General features: G+C 38.4%; 1 protein-coding gene across 2 annotated transcripts in view; it reads right to left on the bottom strand.

Annotated features, from left to right (window-relative positions):
• PIP5K1B (phosphatidylinositol-4-phosphate 5-kinase type 1 beta) overlaps positions 1 to 15260 on the bottom strand; it is a 337996-nt gene that overhangs the window by 66948 nt on the left and 255788 nt on the right. For both annotated transcript variants that reach the window (XM_007466769.1, XM_007466770.1), the window contains one exon: positions 11891 to 12035. In XM_007466769.1, the coding sequence (XP_007466831.1) occupies positions 11891 to 12035 (145 nt within the window). The remainder of the gene's footprint in view (positions 1 to 11890; positions 12036 to 15260) is intronic.

Below are 15260 nucleotides of genomic sequence, written 5' to 3'. Positions count from 1 at the left end.
TATGTCATATTTTTAGTGTTTGAACACTAAGAATCTAACATCTTTGAAATGAAAACCTTTACTCAAAATCACATGGAAAAAGAAAAGGCAAAACGGGTAAGAAAGAAGAGAACTTGTGTGGATGTTACTGAATTTTCATTAAAAGCATCATCTAAAAGCCATCTTGTCTGAGACGTGATGATATGGACGAGGGCAGCTGTTGAATGGCTGAGGCTCATGCCTTATATTCTCTGTCAATGCTGTGCATGGAAATCATGGCTCTACTTTTTAGCCATTTGACCTCAGGAAAGTTAGCTAATGTTGCTAAGCAACTCCCATCTGTAAACTGGAGATAACGAAGATAATGACCTTATAGGGTTGCTGTGAGAATTGAGTGACTTGATCCTATGTTAAGACCTTAACACAGACCCTTAATAAGGTCCAATAATTAGCTGTTTTTGTAGTTGTTATTGGATTATTATTGGCGTTTTGAAGTATGACTAGTACTATGATAGAGAAGTTCCCATAGCTACCACGTTTTTAGTAAGCAAACTTAGCCCAATGACTTCTAGAATAAACATCATAGGTAGATGTTAACATAAGCACAGCACTTTGCCTACTGGAAATACTATAGTTATTAAGCAGCAAAAAACGGCTCAAACACAGGGCCAGAATTCACGTTAGGAAAAAAATCAACCAACTGACCATCTGTGCATAACACACACATCAAGGATAAGACCAGAAGTCTTTGGAGACCATGATGAAAGGGGTGGTACAGTGGAAAGAACATGAGGCTTGGACCCCAGAGACCTGTGTGACAGTTTAAATCCTGTTAGCAGGCTATGTGACCTCGGATATGTCACATAATGCATGTCTCTGCATTTCTCTTTCCTTATCTTTCAGACACATCTGTAAGATAATGGGTCTCTAATATTCTTTGGGATGGCTCTACTTGTATGTCTTTAAATGTGAGTGGTAAGCAATTTGTGGGGAGGTACTTTTAGCTGGAGGCAATGGTTCCACCCTCTCCTAGGTCTGCCATACTCTGCAGGCAGGAAGAAAGCGGCACAGAACTTTGCTTGGAACCACTGAGTCAGCCTATGAGGTCTAGAATGTTGGACCCATCATTTAGGGAGCCTTTGTCAGCTATCCCTCTATGGGCAAATGATCAATGGTTTTCCTCTGACCTATCTGCCCTTCTCACAATACACCAAATGTCTTCAGGATGAGTCAACTATTAGAAATAGCCACTAGCAAAACAAGAGACTAGACAGAGTGGTGATGTTGGACAAGGCATCTTTGATGGGGAAAGGATAAATATATTGGAATGCAGTAGGGTTTTCTATCCTTATGCATAATAAAAGCTTCAGCTTTGCTACGAACTGTGCAGGAAATCACAAAAAAGAATTAATATTCATGTGTGTAACCAATTTCCACAACATCAAACTAAATTGTTCTTAACTTTGAGATAAAACACATTTGCCTCTGCATTTCTTAGTGCTCAATTTATACCTCCTTTCAAAGGACAGAATTATTATTAGGAAAGAAAAATTTAAGAATAAAAACTTCAGAATATAAATCCCACTATTTGACTGGGAAGCAAGAATCGACAATAGTTTCTTTTTATTCCTATGAATTGCATGCTCTAACATAGGACTGTTGAGAAGAACTTGAAAATATGTACCCCCAATAATCAGGTCAAATATATACTTTAAAAAAAGGATACTATTTTTTTCTTTGCTTCCTAGTCAATTTTTGGAGTACGCTTAAAAAAAAAAAAAAGAATAAATTGCAACTGGGGTTTTTGAAGTCACAAACAATAATCATTTTAAAAAAGGAATAATTCTAAGAGACAGCAGCTTCCCATTGCGGTATATGATTTAGGTGTGGAGACATCCAGGCACTAACTGACACTTTTCAAACTTAAGGATTCTGAAAAGACTGACAGAATGACAACCACTAGCTGAAGTATTTACAGCGTATTTAAGTGCAGATATGTTTAGTATAATGCAAAGTGGGAAAACAGACCACTCTGCCTTAACAGAAAAATGATTCATAGATAAAGAAAGAGAAAAACCTAACACGTGAATTATAACATCAGTTTTCTTTCCAGTCTATCTGGATTAGGTCTTAAACCTTAGCGGGCCACATGAGACTTAGAATATTGTCTATGTATTACCTCAAGAGATACCACATAGGACTAGGAGGGCTCTAAAGGAAAAAATGATAGGAACAAAATATGACAACTTCTTTTCAGTTTGCTGGTAAGGTTTTCCTGTTGAATAATTAGGGGTGGGTATGGTGGGGAGGGAAGTAAGGATATGGATTCCCAGGGGTTCGCATGCCATAACTTCTCTTCAAGGTTCTTTAGCACGTCTGTGCCTTTTTCGCACCTTTTCCTTATGATTTCCATAAGGCATTCATTAAGATCCAAGGCATGTCTTTGGCTTCTCTTATACATCAAGGCTAAAAGCAGAAACGCCCACAGGAGCAGGCAGGCAAGAGCAGAGGTGAACAAAGCAGAGGTTGCTGACCTGGAGGGTCCATGCGTCTCCCCTCCAGCAGATAAATGCCAGGAAGCAATGGAGCCAAGTGGTGCCAAAACTAGTGATTTTTCAAAAGGATCTGGGCATTGTAGTGAAACAATATGATTTTAAAATGTTACTTTCTTTTAAAGCATTCTAGGTTCACTCCAGAGGGCAGAGAGCAGAAGCAAAAAGAACTACAATCCTGCAGCTTGTGGAATGAAAACCACATTCACCGAAAGACAGACAAAATGAAAAGGCAGAAGACTACGTACCAGATGAAGGAACAAGACAAAACACCAGAAAAACAACTAAATGAAATGGAGATAGGCAACCTTCCAGAAAAACAATTCAGAATAATGATAGTGAAGATAATCCAGGAACGTGGAAAAAGAATGAAGGCAAAGATAGAGAAGATGCAAGAAATGTTTAACAAAGACCTAGAAGAATTAAAGAACAAACAAACAGAGATGAATACAATAACTGAAGTGAAAAATACACTAGAAGGAATCAATAGCAGAAGAACTGAGGCAGAAGAATGGATAAGTGACCTGGAAGACAGATGCTGGAAATCACTGCCTCAGAACAGAAGAAAGAAAAAAGAATGAAAAGAAATGAAGACAGTCTAAGCGCCCTCTGGAACAACATTAAAGGCACCAACAGTCAAATTATAGGGGTCCAAGAAGGAGAAGAGAGAGAGAAAGGAACCGAGAAAATATAGGAAGAGATTATAGTTGAAAACTTTCCTGACAAGGGAAAGGAAGTAGCCACCCAAGTCCAGGAATTGAAGACAGTCCCAGGCAGGATAAACCCAAGGAGAAACACACCAAGACACATAGTAATCAAACTGACAAAAATTAAAGACAAAGAAAAATTATTGAAAGCAACAAGGGAAAAATGACAAATAACATACAAGGGAACTCCCATAAGGTTAACAGCTGATTTCTCAGCAGAAACTCTACAAGCCAGAAGGGAGTGGAATGATATATTTAAAGTGATAAAAGGGAAGAAACTACAACCAAGATTACTCTACCTGGCAAGGACCTTATTCAGATTCAACAGAGAAATCAAAAGCCTTAGAGACAAGCAAAAGCTAAGAGAATTCAGCACCACCAAACTAGCTCTACAACAAATGCTAAAGGAACTTCTCTAAGCGGGAAACACAAAAGAAGAAAAGGACCTACAAAAACAAACCCAAAACCATTAAGAAAATGGTAAGAGGAACATACATAATGATAATTACCTTAAATGTAAATGGATTAAATGCTCCAACCAAAAGACACAGGCTTGCTGAATGGATACAAAAACAAGGCCCATATATATGCTGTCTACAAGAGACCCACTTCAGACCTAGGGACACATACAGACTGAAAGTGAGGGGACAGAAAAAGACAGTCCATGCAAATGGAAATCAAAAGATAGCTGGAGTAGCAATACTCATATCAGATAAAATAGACTGTAAAATAAACAATGTTACAAGAGACAAGGAAGAACACTACATAACGATCAAGGGATCAAACCAAGAAGAAGATACAACAATTATAAATATAGATGCACCCAACATAGGAGCACCTCAATACATAAGGCAACTGCTAACAGCTATAAAACAAGAAATCAAGAGTAACACAATAATAGTGGGGGACTTTAACACCTCACTTACACCAATGGACAGATCATCCAAACAGAAAATTAATATGGAAACACAAGCTTTAAATGACACAATAGACCAGATAGATTTAATTGATATTTATAGTACATTCCATCCAAAAAGAGCAGATTACACTTTCTTCTCAAGTGCGCACAGAACATTCTCCAGGATAGATCACATCTTGGGTCACAAATCAAGCCTCAGTAAATTTAAGAAAATTGAAATCATATCAAGCATCTTTTCTGACCAAAACACTATGAGATTAGAAATCAATTACAGGGAAAAAAAACGTACAAAACACAAACACATGGAGGCTAAACAATACGTTACTAAATAACCAAGAGATCACTGAAGAAATCAAAGAGGAAATAAGAAAATACCTAGAGACAAATGACAATGAAAACACGACGATCCAAAACCTATAGGATGCAGCAAAAGCAGTTCTAAGAGGGACGTTTACAGCTATACAAGCCTAGCTCAAGAAACAAGAAAAATCTCAAATAAACAATCTAACCTTACACCTAAAGGAACTACAGAAAGAAGTACAAACAAAACCCAAAGTTAGTAGAAGGAAAGAAATCATAAAGATCAGAGTAGAAATAAATGAAATAGAAACAAAACAATAGCAAAGATCAATAAAACTAAAAGCTGGTTCTTTGAGAAGATAAACAAAATTGATAAACCTTTAGCCAGACTCATCAAGAAAAAGAGGAAGAAGACTCAAATCAATAAAACTAGAAATGAAAAATGACAAGTTACAATGGACAATGCAGAAATACAAAGCATCCTAAGAGACTACTACAAGCAACTCTATACCAATAAAATGGACAACCTGGAAGAAATGGACAAATTCTTAGAAAAGTATAACCTTCCAAGACTGAACCAGGAAGAAACAGAAAATATGAACAGACCAATCACAAGTAATGAAACTGAAACTGTGATCAAAAATTTTCCAACACACAAAAGTCCAGGACCAGATGGTTTCACAGGTGAAGTCTATCAAACATTTAGAGAAGAGTTAACACCCATCCTTCTCAAACTCTTCCAAAAAACTGCAGAGTAAGGAACACTCCCAACCTCATTCTACAAGGCCACCATCACCCTGACACCAAAACCAGACAAAGATACTACAAAAAAAGAAAATTAGGGCTTCCCTGGTGGCGCAGTGGTTGAGAGTCTGCCTGCCGATACAGGGGACATGGGTTTGTGCCCCGGTCCGGGAAGATCCCACATGCCGCGGAGCGGCTGGGCCCGTGAGCCATGGCCGCTGAGCCTGTGCGTCCGGAGCCTGTGCTCAGCAATGGGAGAGGCCACAACAGTGAGAGGCCCGCGTACCACAAAAGTAAAAAAAAAAAGAAAATTACATACCAATATCACTGATGAATATACATGCAAAAATCCTCAACAAAATACTAGCAAACAGAATCCAACAATACGTGAAAAGGATCATACACCATGATCAAGTGGGACTTATCCCAGGGATGCACGGATTCTCAATATGCGCGATCAATCAATGTGATACACCATATGAACAAACTGAAGAATGAAAACCATATGATCGTCTAAATAGATACAGAAAAAGCTTCTGACAAAATTCAACACTGATTTATGATAAACACTCTCCAGAAAGTGGGCATAGAGGGAACCTACCTCAACATACTAAAGGCCATATATGACAAACCCACAGCTAACATCATTCTCAATGGTGAAAAACTGAAAGCATTTCCTCTTAGATCAGGAACAAGACAAGGATGTCCACTCTCGCCACTATTATTCAACATAGTTTTGGAAGTCCTAGCCATGGCAATCAGAGAAGAAAAAGAAATAAAAGGAATACAAATTGGAAAAGAAGAAGTAAAACTGTCACTGTTCACAGATGACATGATACTATGCATAGAGAATCCTAAAGATGCCACAAGAAAACTACTAGAGCTAATCAATGAATTTGATAAAGTTGCAAGGTACAAAATTAATGCACAGAAATCTCTTGCATTCCTATACACTAATAATGAAAGATTAGAACGAGAGATTAAGGAAACAATCCCAGTCACCATGGCAACAAAAAGAATAAAATACCTAGAAATAAACCTACCTAAGGAGACAAAAGACCTGTCTGATGATGAAAGAAATCAAACATGACACAAATAGATGGAGAGATACACCATGTTCTTGGATTGGAAGAATCAATATTGTGAAAATGACTATACCTCCCAAAGCAATCTACAGATTCAATGCAAACCCTATTAAATTACCAGTGGCATTTTTTACAGAAGTAGAACAAAAAATCTTAAAATTTGTATGGAGACACAAAAGACCCCGAATAACCAAAGCAATCTTGAGGGAAAAAAATGGAGCTGGAAGAATCAGACTCCCTGACTTCAGATTATACTACAAAGCTACGGTAATCAAGACAATATGGTACTGGCACAAAAACAGAAATATAGATCAATGGAACAGGATAGAAAGCCCAGAGATAAACCCACGTACCTATGGTCAACTAATCTATGACAAAGGAGGCAAGGATATACAATGGAGAAAAGACAGTCTCTTCAATAAGTGGTGCTGGGAAAACTGGACAGCTACATGTAAAAGAATGAAATCACAACATTCCCTAACACCATACACAAAAATAAACACAATATGGACTAAAGATGTAAATGTAAGACCAGGCACTATAAAACTCTTAGAGGAAAACATAGGAAGAACATTCTTTGACATAAATCACAGCAAGATCTTTTCTACCCACCTCCTAGAGTAATGGAAATAAAAACAAAAACAAAAACAAATGGGACTTAATGAAACTTAAAAGATTTTGCACAGCAAAGGAAACCATAAACAAGACAAAAAGACAACCCTCAGAATGGGTGAAAATATTTGCAAATGCATCAATGGACAAAGAATTACTCTCCAAAATATATAAACAGGTCATGCAGCTCAATATTAAAAAAACAAACAACCCAATTAAAAAATGGGCAGAAGATCTAAATAGACATTTCTCCAAAGAAGACATACAGATGGCCAAGAGGCACATGAAAAGCTGCTCAACATCACTAATTATTAGAGAAATGCAAATCAAAACTGCAATAAGGTATTACCTCACAGCAGTTAGGATGGGCATCATCAGAAAATCTACAAACAACAAATGCTGGAGACGGTGTGGAGAAAAGGGAACTCTCTTGCACTGTTGGTGGGCATGTAAATTGATACAACCAGTATGGAGGTTCCTTAAAAAACTAAAAACAGAATTACCATATGACCCAGCAATCCCACTACTGGGCATATTCCCAGAGAAAACCATAATTCAAAAAGACATGCACCCCAATGTTCACTGTAGCACTATTTACAATAGCCAGGTCACGGAAGCAACCCAAATGCCCATCGACAGATGAATGGATAAAGAAGATGTGGCACATATATACAATGGAATATTACTCAGCCATAAAAGGAACGAAACTAGGTCATTTGTAGTGAGGTAGATGAACCTAGAGACTGTCATACAGAGTGAAGTAAGTCAGAAAGAGAAAAACAAATGTCGTATATTAACGCATATATGTGGAATCTAGAGAAATGGTACAGATGAACCGGTCTGCAAGGCAGAAATAGAGACACAGATGTAGAGAAAAAATGTATGGACACCAAGGGGGGAAAGAGGGCGGGTGGTGGTGGTGGATGAACTGGGAGATTGGGATTCACATACATGTACACTAATATGTGTAAACTAGATAACATAATAAATAAGTAAGTAAGTAAGTAAGTAAATAAATAAATAAATTGTATAGCACTCTAGGGAAAAAAAAAATTCTAGGTTCACAACATGCTTTTCTTTGGCTTGCATTCCTTTGGAAGAACACCCACTTGATTATGACAAAGGCTGCTGGTGGGCCAGCTCAGTGGTGTGTAGCTGGCGTGGTTTTCTGATGTTCAGCCCAGAGCCCACTCCCCAAGCCTTTTTAAAGACTTTGTGAATTCCCTGTATCAAATCCCTTTCTGCTTAAGATAGAGTGGTTTCTTGTTTTTGCAACTGAACCCGGATGGATAGCTAAATATAAGATATCAAATTGCAATTTGGAGATACAATGCCACAGAATATTTATTTCAAACAATTCTCTTCAAAAAACATGGGGTGGGGCAGAAATATCATAGATAACACTGATGCTTTTCCCATCTAAATATACATGTTAACCACTGTCAGCATAAATAAAAGTACCAACAGTTATACCACAGCCCTGGAACATGCAGAGGTAGCTTGCTCCCAAGCTGGCCAGAAAGGATTGGGAGTCAGAAGGAACTCTGATTCAGATCCTGAAGGAACCTTATGAATACCCAAGAGTTGAACACCTCTGGCCAAGAGACTGAATACTTAATCAAAACCACTGCCACCGAAAACAAACAAACAAAACCCTTTTATTTTTGTGCTGAAAATTCTAGTAAATAATTTAATACATATCCAACTATCTGCCCTGATAATGAGAACAGTAGCAAATGGTAAGAAACCACCGCAGCTTCACATGAGAATTGTTTTTGACCTGGCAAAGCATTTCCTGCAACTTTCCAGCCATCTTTCGAGCTGCTATTTATACTTGAGAGCAAAACAACTGCCTTCAGCTGTACCGTACAGATAGGAAAAACTGTTGCTTGACAAATTTACATAACAAACTTGAACATTCAAGGTACACATTCATTTTAGGTATAAGTCACTTTAAATTCTTCTAATTTGCGGAAGCTAACCAAATTACTTTTACAGCTCAGGTGAGTTGAATAATTTACAATGGAGCCTTATTTGTTGGTCCTACAGCAGAGCTATCCAAACAGAAGCCCAGCCAAGATTTGTGATTCACCTTGTCATTTGCTCCTTTTCTCTAGACCTAGATGGGCTGTCTCACCTGCTACCACCTAACCTGTATCTAGCCAAGAGAGAAGGGAACAGCAACAAAAAGAGAATTTCTAGAACCTCCAACTACCAAAACTTAACTTGCCAAAAGACCAAGCTAGAATTTATAAACATGCACACGTTAAAAATGAATCTACCATATTGAGTCCTCTTTCTGGAAGTGAACCAAGTTGCTAGGGTGGAGGGGGAAATGACTTACAGTATAAAAAACATTTCACCTGCACAAATTTGATCTTGATTCTTGAGAGCTGAATTATGACAAGGACCAGTTCAACATTTAAAAGATAATTTTTGAGAACGTATACATAGTTATCCCTGACCTGTAATTGAAGCTAGTTACAAAAGTGCTTATATAAACGTAGAAAAAAGAGCTAATCCCACAACCTTGTGACCTCTTTGTAGAGGTACTTTCTATTACTAGAAACAATGCTTGAGAATATTTTGTTAAAAAAAAAATAACAAATTAACTTTCTATCTAAGAAACTTCAGGACCCCTCCCCAATATTCAAATTCACTTTAAATGTCTGAGAGTCCCTGTATTCGTTTCCTATTGCTGCTGTGACAAACTGTCATAAACTTAATACCTTAAAAAAAGACCAATTTATTATTTTATAGCTCTGGCAATTAGAAGTCCTAGAATTCAAGGGGTTGGAAGAACTGTGTTCCTTGGTGGATGCTCTAAGGGAAAATCTGTTTCCTTGCCTCTTTTGGCATTTAGACTCTGCCTGCATTCCTTGACTCATGCCCCGTCCTCCACCTTCAAAGCCAACAGTGTAGCATCTTCAAGTCTTTTCTCTCTCTGACCTCTGCTTCTGCCATCACATCTCCTTCTCTGACTCTAATCTTCCTGACTTCCTCTGACAAGGACCCTGTGATTACACTGGGCCTATCTGCATAATTCAGGATACTCCTCCCATCTCCAGACCTTTAACTCAGTCATATTGGCAAAGCCCCTTTTGTGACAGCCTCTTCAATAAGTGGTGCTGGGAAAACTGGACAGCTACATGTAAAAGAATGAAATTAGAACACTCCCTAACACCGTGCACAAAAATAAACTCAAAATGGATTAAACATGTAAATGTAAGGCCAGAAACTATAAAACTCTTAGAGGAAAACATAGGCAGAACACACTGTGACATAAATCACAGCAAGATCCTTTTTGACCCTAGCGAAATGGAAATAAAAACAAAAATAAACAAATGGGACTTAATGAAACTGAAAAGCTTTTGCACAGCAAAGGAAACCATAAACAAGACAAAAAGACAACCCTCAGAATGGGAGAAAAAATTTGCCAATGAAGCAACTGACAAAGGATTAATCTCCAAAATTTACAAGCAGCTCATGCAACTCCATATCAAAGAAACAAACAACCCAATCCAAAAATGGGCAGAAGACCTAAATAGACATTACTTCAAAGAAGATATACAGATTGCCAACAAACCCATGAAAGGATGCTCAACATCACTAATCATTAGAGAAATGCAAATCAAAACTACAGTGAGGTATCACCTCACACCAGTCAGAATGGCCATCATCAGAAAATCTATAAACAGTAAATGCTGGAGAGGGTGTGCAGAAAAGGGAACCCTCTTGCACTGTTGGTGGGAATGGAAATTGATACAACCACTATGGAGAACAGTATGGAGGTGCCTTAAAAAACTAAAAACAGAACTACCATATGACCCAGCAATCCCACTACTGGGCATATACCCTGAGAAAACCATAAATCAAAAAGAGTCATGTACCACAATGTTCACTGCAGCTCTATTTACAATAGCCAGGACATGGAAGCAACCTAAGTGTCCATGGACAGATGAATGGATAAAGAAGATGTGGCACATATATACAATGGAATATTCCTCAGCCATAAAAAGAAACGCAACTGAGTTATTTGTAGTGAGGTGGATGGACCTAGAGTCTGTCATACAGAGTGAAGTAAGTCAGAAAGGGAAAAACAAATACCGTATGCTAACACATATATATGGAATTAAAAATATATATATATGGTTCTGAAGAACCCAGGGGCAGGACAGGAATAAAGACACAGATGTAGAGAATGGACTTGAGGACACGGGGAGGGGGAAGGGTAAGCTGGGACAAAGTGAGAGAGTGGCATGGACATATATACACTACCAAATGTAAAACAGATAGCTAGCGGGAAGCAGCCGCATAGCACAGGGAGATCAGCTAGGCGCTTTGTGACCACCTAGAGGGATGGGATAGGAAGGGTGGGAGGGAGGGAGGCACAAGAGGGAGGGGATATGGGGATATATGTATACGTACAGCTGATTCACTTTGATATGCAGCAGAAAGTAACACAACATTGCAAAGCAATTATACTCCAATAAAGATGTTAAAAAAATTTTTTTAAAAAAGCCCCTTTTGCTCTATAAGGTAACAGCGTCACAGATACCAGGGATTATTAGGCTGTGCACAATCTGCGGGGGCTGTTATTCTATCTGTCAGTAGTTACTAAGGTCACTCATACAGAAAGAAAATATTCAGATACTTTGCAGCTATTTGTGTAAACATTAACCAGGAGTGCTTGCTTAAAAAATCCACTCATACGATTATTAAAATAAAAATGATGAAAGATTCATCTTCTTCCACAGAGTGAATTCACATACATAGTTTCTACAGGACATACTGATTAACTGTACAGAAGAATCAGGAGGGTTTTCCCTCCTGTCACAGTAAATATCAAGCATTTTCTCTCTTTCTCTTACAGGGCAGGCGATGGTCCCATCCTGGTTGTTAGGGATGACTTGTTCTCGTTCAGAGATACTGGCTAGCTGTGATGTTAGTGTGGTAATAGCCGACTGGTAGTTTGATTGCACTAAGTATTACCTGCTTGAATAAAGCGTGGTCCTGTCGCGTGGATAATGTTCACTGACGTACAAGGAGGAAGATGAAATTGTGGTCGCCAAGGAAGTAGCTTCGAACAGCGATGGAGTGCTAGGCACCAGGTCTGGCCTGTGCCGGGATCCCAATGCTGGGTGACAAAAAGCAAAACAAACACTCATGAATCTCGGTAAGACATGCTGCTCTAGCGTATATAATAATTTAAATGAGTCAAAGGCATTCATTCTACATACCAGGCTGCAAATTAAATTACGAAATAACTGTGCTCTTCTGAACTACAGCAGAAATGTAAAAATCGCTTCTTGCAAACAGGTAAAACAGAAAGGAAATTGCATTAATTTACAAAACGGCTTATGGAAATGCCATTATGAATGTTCTCTTAAAAACTTAATAAAGTGATTTACTGTTTCGAAAGATGACATAAAAAGCTCCTAGGAGCTTAAGGAGATAATTCGACAGAGATTAAAAGGATGATTGGCAAACGTATAAGCAGACAGTGAACTTGCTTCCCCCTCCCGAGGCTATGCCCATATCTGTGATTCTCAGTGCAGATCTAAGAACTCAGACTTGTTAAGACCCAAGAAGCAGATGCTTCACAGACTAACAGCCAGCTATACCTTAACCCTGTATGAGCCCACATACATCTTTGAATATTATCCACAGCTCTTCTTGACATTATATTCTAACAGCAAGACTGCCTTTTTAAAAATGAGAAAACTCTTATTTTTCTTTAAAATGTAGGTATCTATGAAAATACTTATGCAAGAGCCCTCCCTCATCAGGAAAGTGGAACAGTCAAGGCTGAGCAGTGACCCAGCCTACTCTCTCTATGTGGATTTTTTTTTTTTTGAGAGTTGAATCTGGATCTTTTTTTTTTTTTTTCTGGATCATTTTTAATCATCCTATGCTAAACTTTGGACAAATTCACATTCATTATTGGTCAGTTTGTCAGAGAGAGTATTTTGTTTAAAGGTCCAGCCACACAGAACAGAGCTCCTTTAAAAAGAGACATGCACGTTCCCAGAGATAGAACACTGGATGAATCCTGTCTTTAAAGTTCTATGGTTGGGCTCAAGCTGATTTATTTTTCACCAGTGGAGATATTTTATAATTTTATGGAACTATAGCTGACCTATAACAATGTATTAGTTTTAAGGTATACAACATAGTGATTAGATTTATGTATATATTGTGAACTGATCATCACAGTAAGTTGAATTAACATCTTATCACCACAGTTACAGCATTTTTCTCTGGTGATGAGCATTTTTAAGATCTCCTCTCTTAGCAACTTTCAAATATGCAATACAGTATTATTAGCTCGTGTCACCACGCTGTACTGTGGATTCTTTTTAATCACTTCCCCAAACTAAACTAAACCAGATGATAATAAATATAATACAACCTTCCGGTGTTTCTTGTATTCCTTTATAGGCACAATAGGCTCAAAATTATGTACTGTCAGGAAGTGAACAAATGGAAATTGATCCTAATAGGCACTATCACGTGAGTGTGAGCTTTGGATTTTGGACTTGGAGGGATATAGATGGAGAGGTGGGGCGAGGCATGGAGGGAGAAGGGGGCAAGCACAGAAGGCCTGGACTCTGGACTAGGAATCCAGACACACATTAAAATGTATGATATGGTGCAGCTCTGCATCCGATTCAGATCAAAATAAAGAACTTCCATGATGAATAACAGATGATAATCATATAAAAACACAAGTGACAACATGCTCAACATGCAAAAATCAGAAAGGCTTCAATATGACAGTTGGCTAGCAATCTTCAATATACTTGATCCCACCTTCTCATCAAATACAGAGAAAAATATGAAAACTCTCAGTAACATAGAAAACTGAATCTGAAAAATAACCTCACATCCGATTCCAATGAATCACTACTAAGTATAAGGGCGGATAGAGCTAGACTGAGAACAACTAATGTAGACTCAGGTCTTGGGCATACTCAGCCTGATTTCATAAACCAGAGGCTCGCTGAGTGACAGAATACAGAAAAACACGACCTGTCCAGTGACTCGGGCCCAGGTCAGACAGCACGCAGACACTGGGTAGCTGACCCTTAGGAGCAGTTCTTTGAAGTAGAGAACTGTTCCCTTATGTGCCCATACTCTTCAGTTTTTTAAAATAACTAGTGTGGTGGGCAGAATCCTAGGATGACTCTCAATGACCTGCACCCTTGTATAATCTCCTTTTGAGTGTGGGTGGAAGCTGTGAGAACGATGAGATATTACTCCTGTGATTATTTTATCTTATGTGGCAAAAGGAATCTTGCAGGTGTAATTAAGGCTACTAATCAGTTAACTCTGAGTTAGTCAAAGGGAAGATTATTCAGGTGAGCCTGGCCTAGTCATGTGAGCCCTTTAAATTTGTGTCTAGAGGTCAGAGATGGTGATGGCAGAGATTCCAAGTGTAAGGGGGATTGACCTGCAAGAAATTCTCTGTCTGAAGATGGAGGGGGGCTGCATGGCAAGGAATGAGGATGCTCTCTAGGGGCTGAGCCTGGCCCACAGCTGGTAGACAGCAATGACATGGGACTTCAGCTCTACAACTGCAAGGAAGTGAATTCTGCCAACAACAGGATGAGCTTGGAGGAGGATTCTTCCCCAGAAACTCCAGATGAGAACTCAGCCAGCTGACACCTTGATCCCAGTTTTTGAGACCCTGAAAAGCTGTGTCGGAGAACGCAGGTAAACCTTGCTAGTCTTCTGACTTATAGAACTGTGAGCTAATAAATGGAGGTTATAATAAGCTGCTAACTAACTTTCTGGTAATTTGTCACATGGCAAAAGGAAACTAATACAACCCAGACATACTGAGAACGATAGAAAACAAATGATTAAAACTGGAGGGAAATTTGGTAATGACTTGGGGCATTATGAAAGGGGAAGTCCCCAAGTATAGAGCATTATAGAAAGGCCGAACCTTGCAGCAAACTTTGTAGATGCAGAGAATTGTCAAGATAAACTCATTTAAAAATAGTACATTAACAGTTTCAAAGAATATGCTCAATAGGTTTTTCTTCAACCTTCAGAGACTTTTTCTGGTGAAGTACCTTTAGATCTAAAGCAATGAGTCCAATAGTTCAGTTGAAAAAAGCATAATTTGTGCACTGTTTCCTATGTTTCCAGACTTTCCAGACGCTGTGTAGTGTATTTATTATACTTATCCCTAAGATTAACAACTGGACTCATGGCTTAAACTTTAGAAGCAATATATACATTTTTATTGAGGTATAGCTGATAGAACTCACATTGAGCACACTATTTGAAAGTTTAACGATCACAGTTTAAAAATAAGTTTATCCTAGAAAATCAGGCAGTGTGGTAGGGAGAT

The sequence above is a fragment of the Lipotes vexillifer genome, unplaced genomic scaffold (genome assembly GCF_000442215.2).
Source record: "Lipotes vexillifer unplaced genomic scaffold, Lipotes_vexillifer_v1.1 scaffold948, whole genome shotgun sequence".
NCBI lineage: Eukaryota > Metazoa > Chordata > Mammalia > Artiodactyla > Lipotidae > Lipotes > Lipotes vexillifer.
This window is presented reverse-complemented; position numbering and strand designations above follow the sequence as displayed.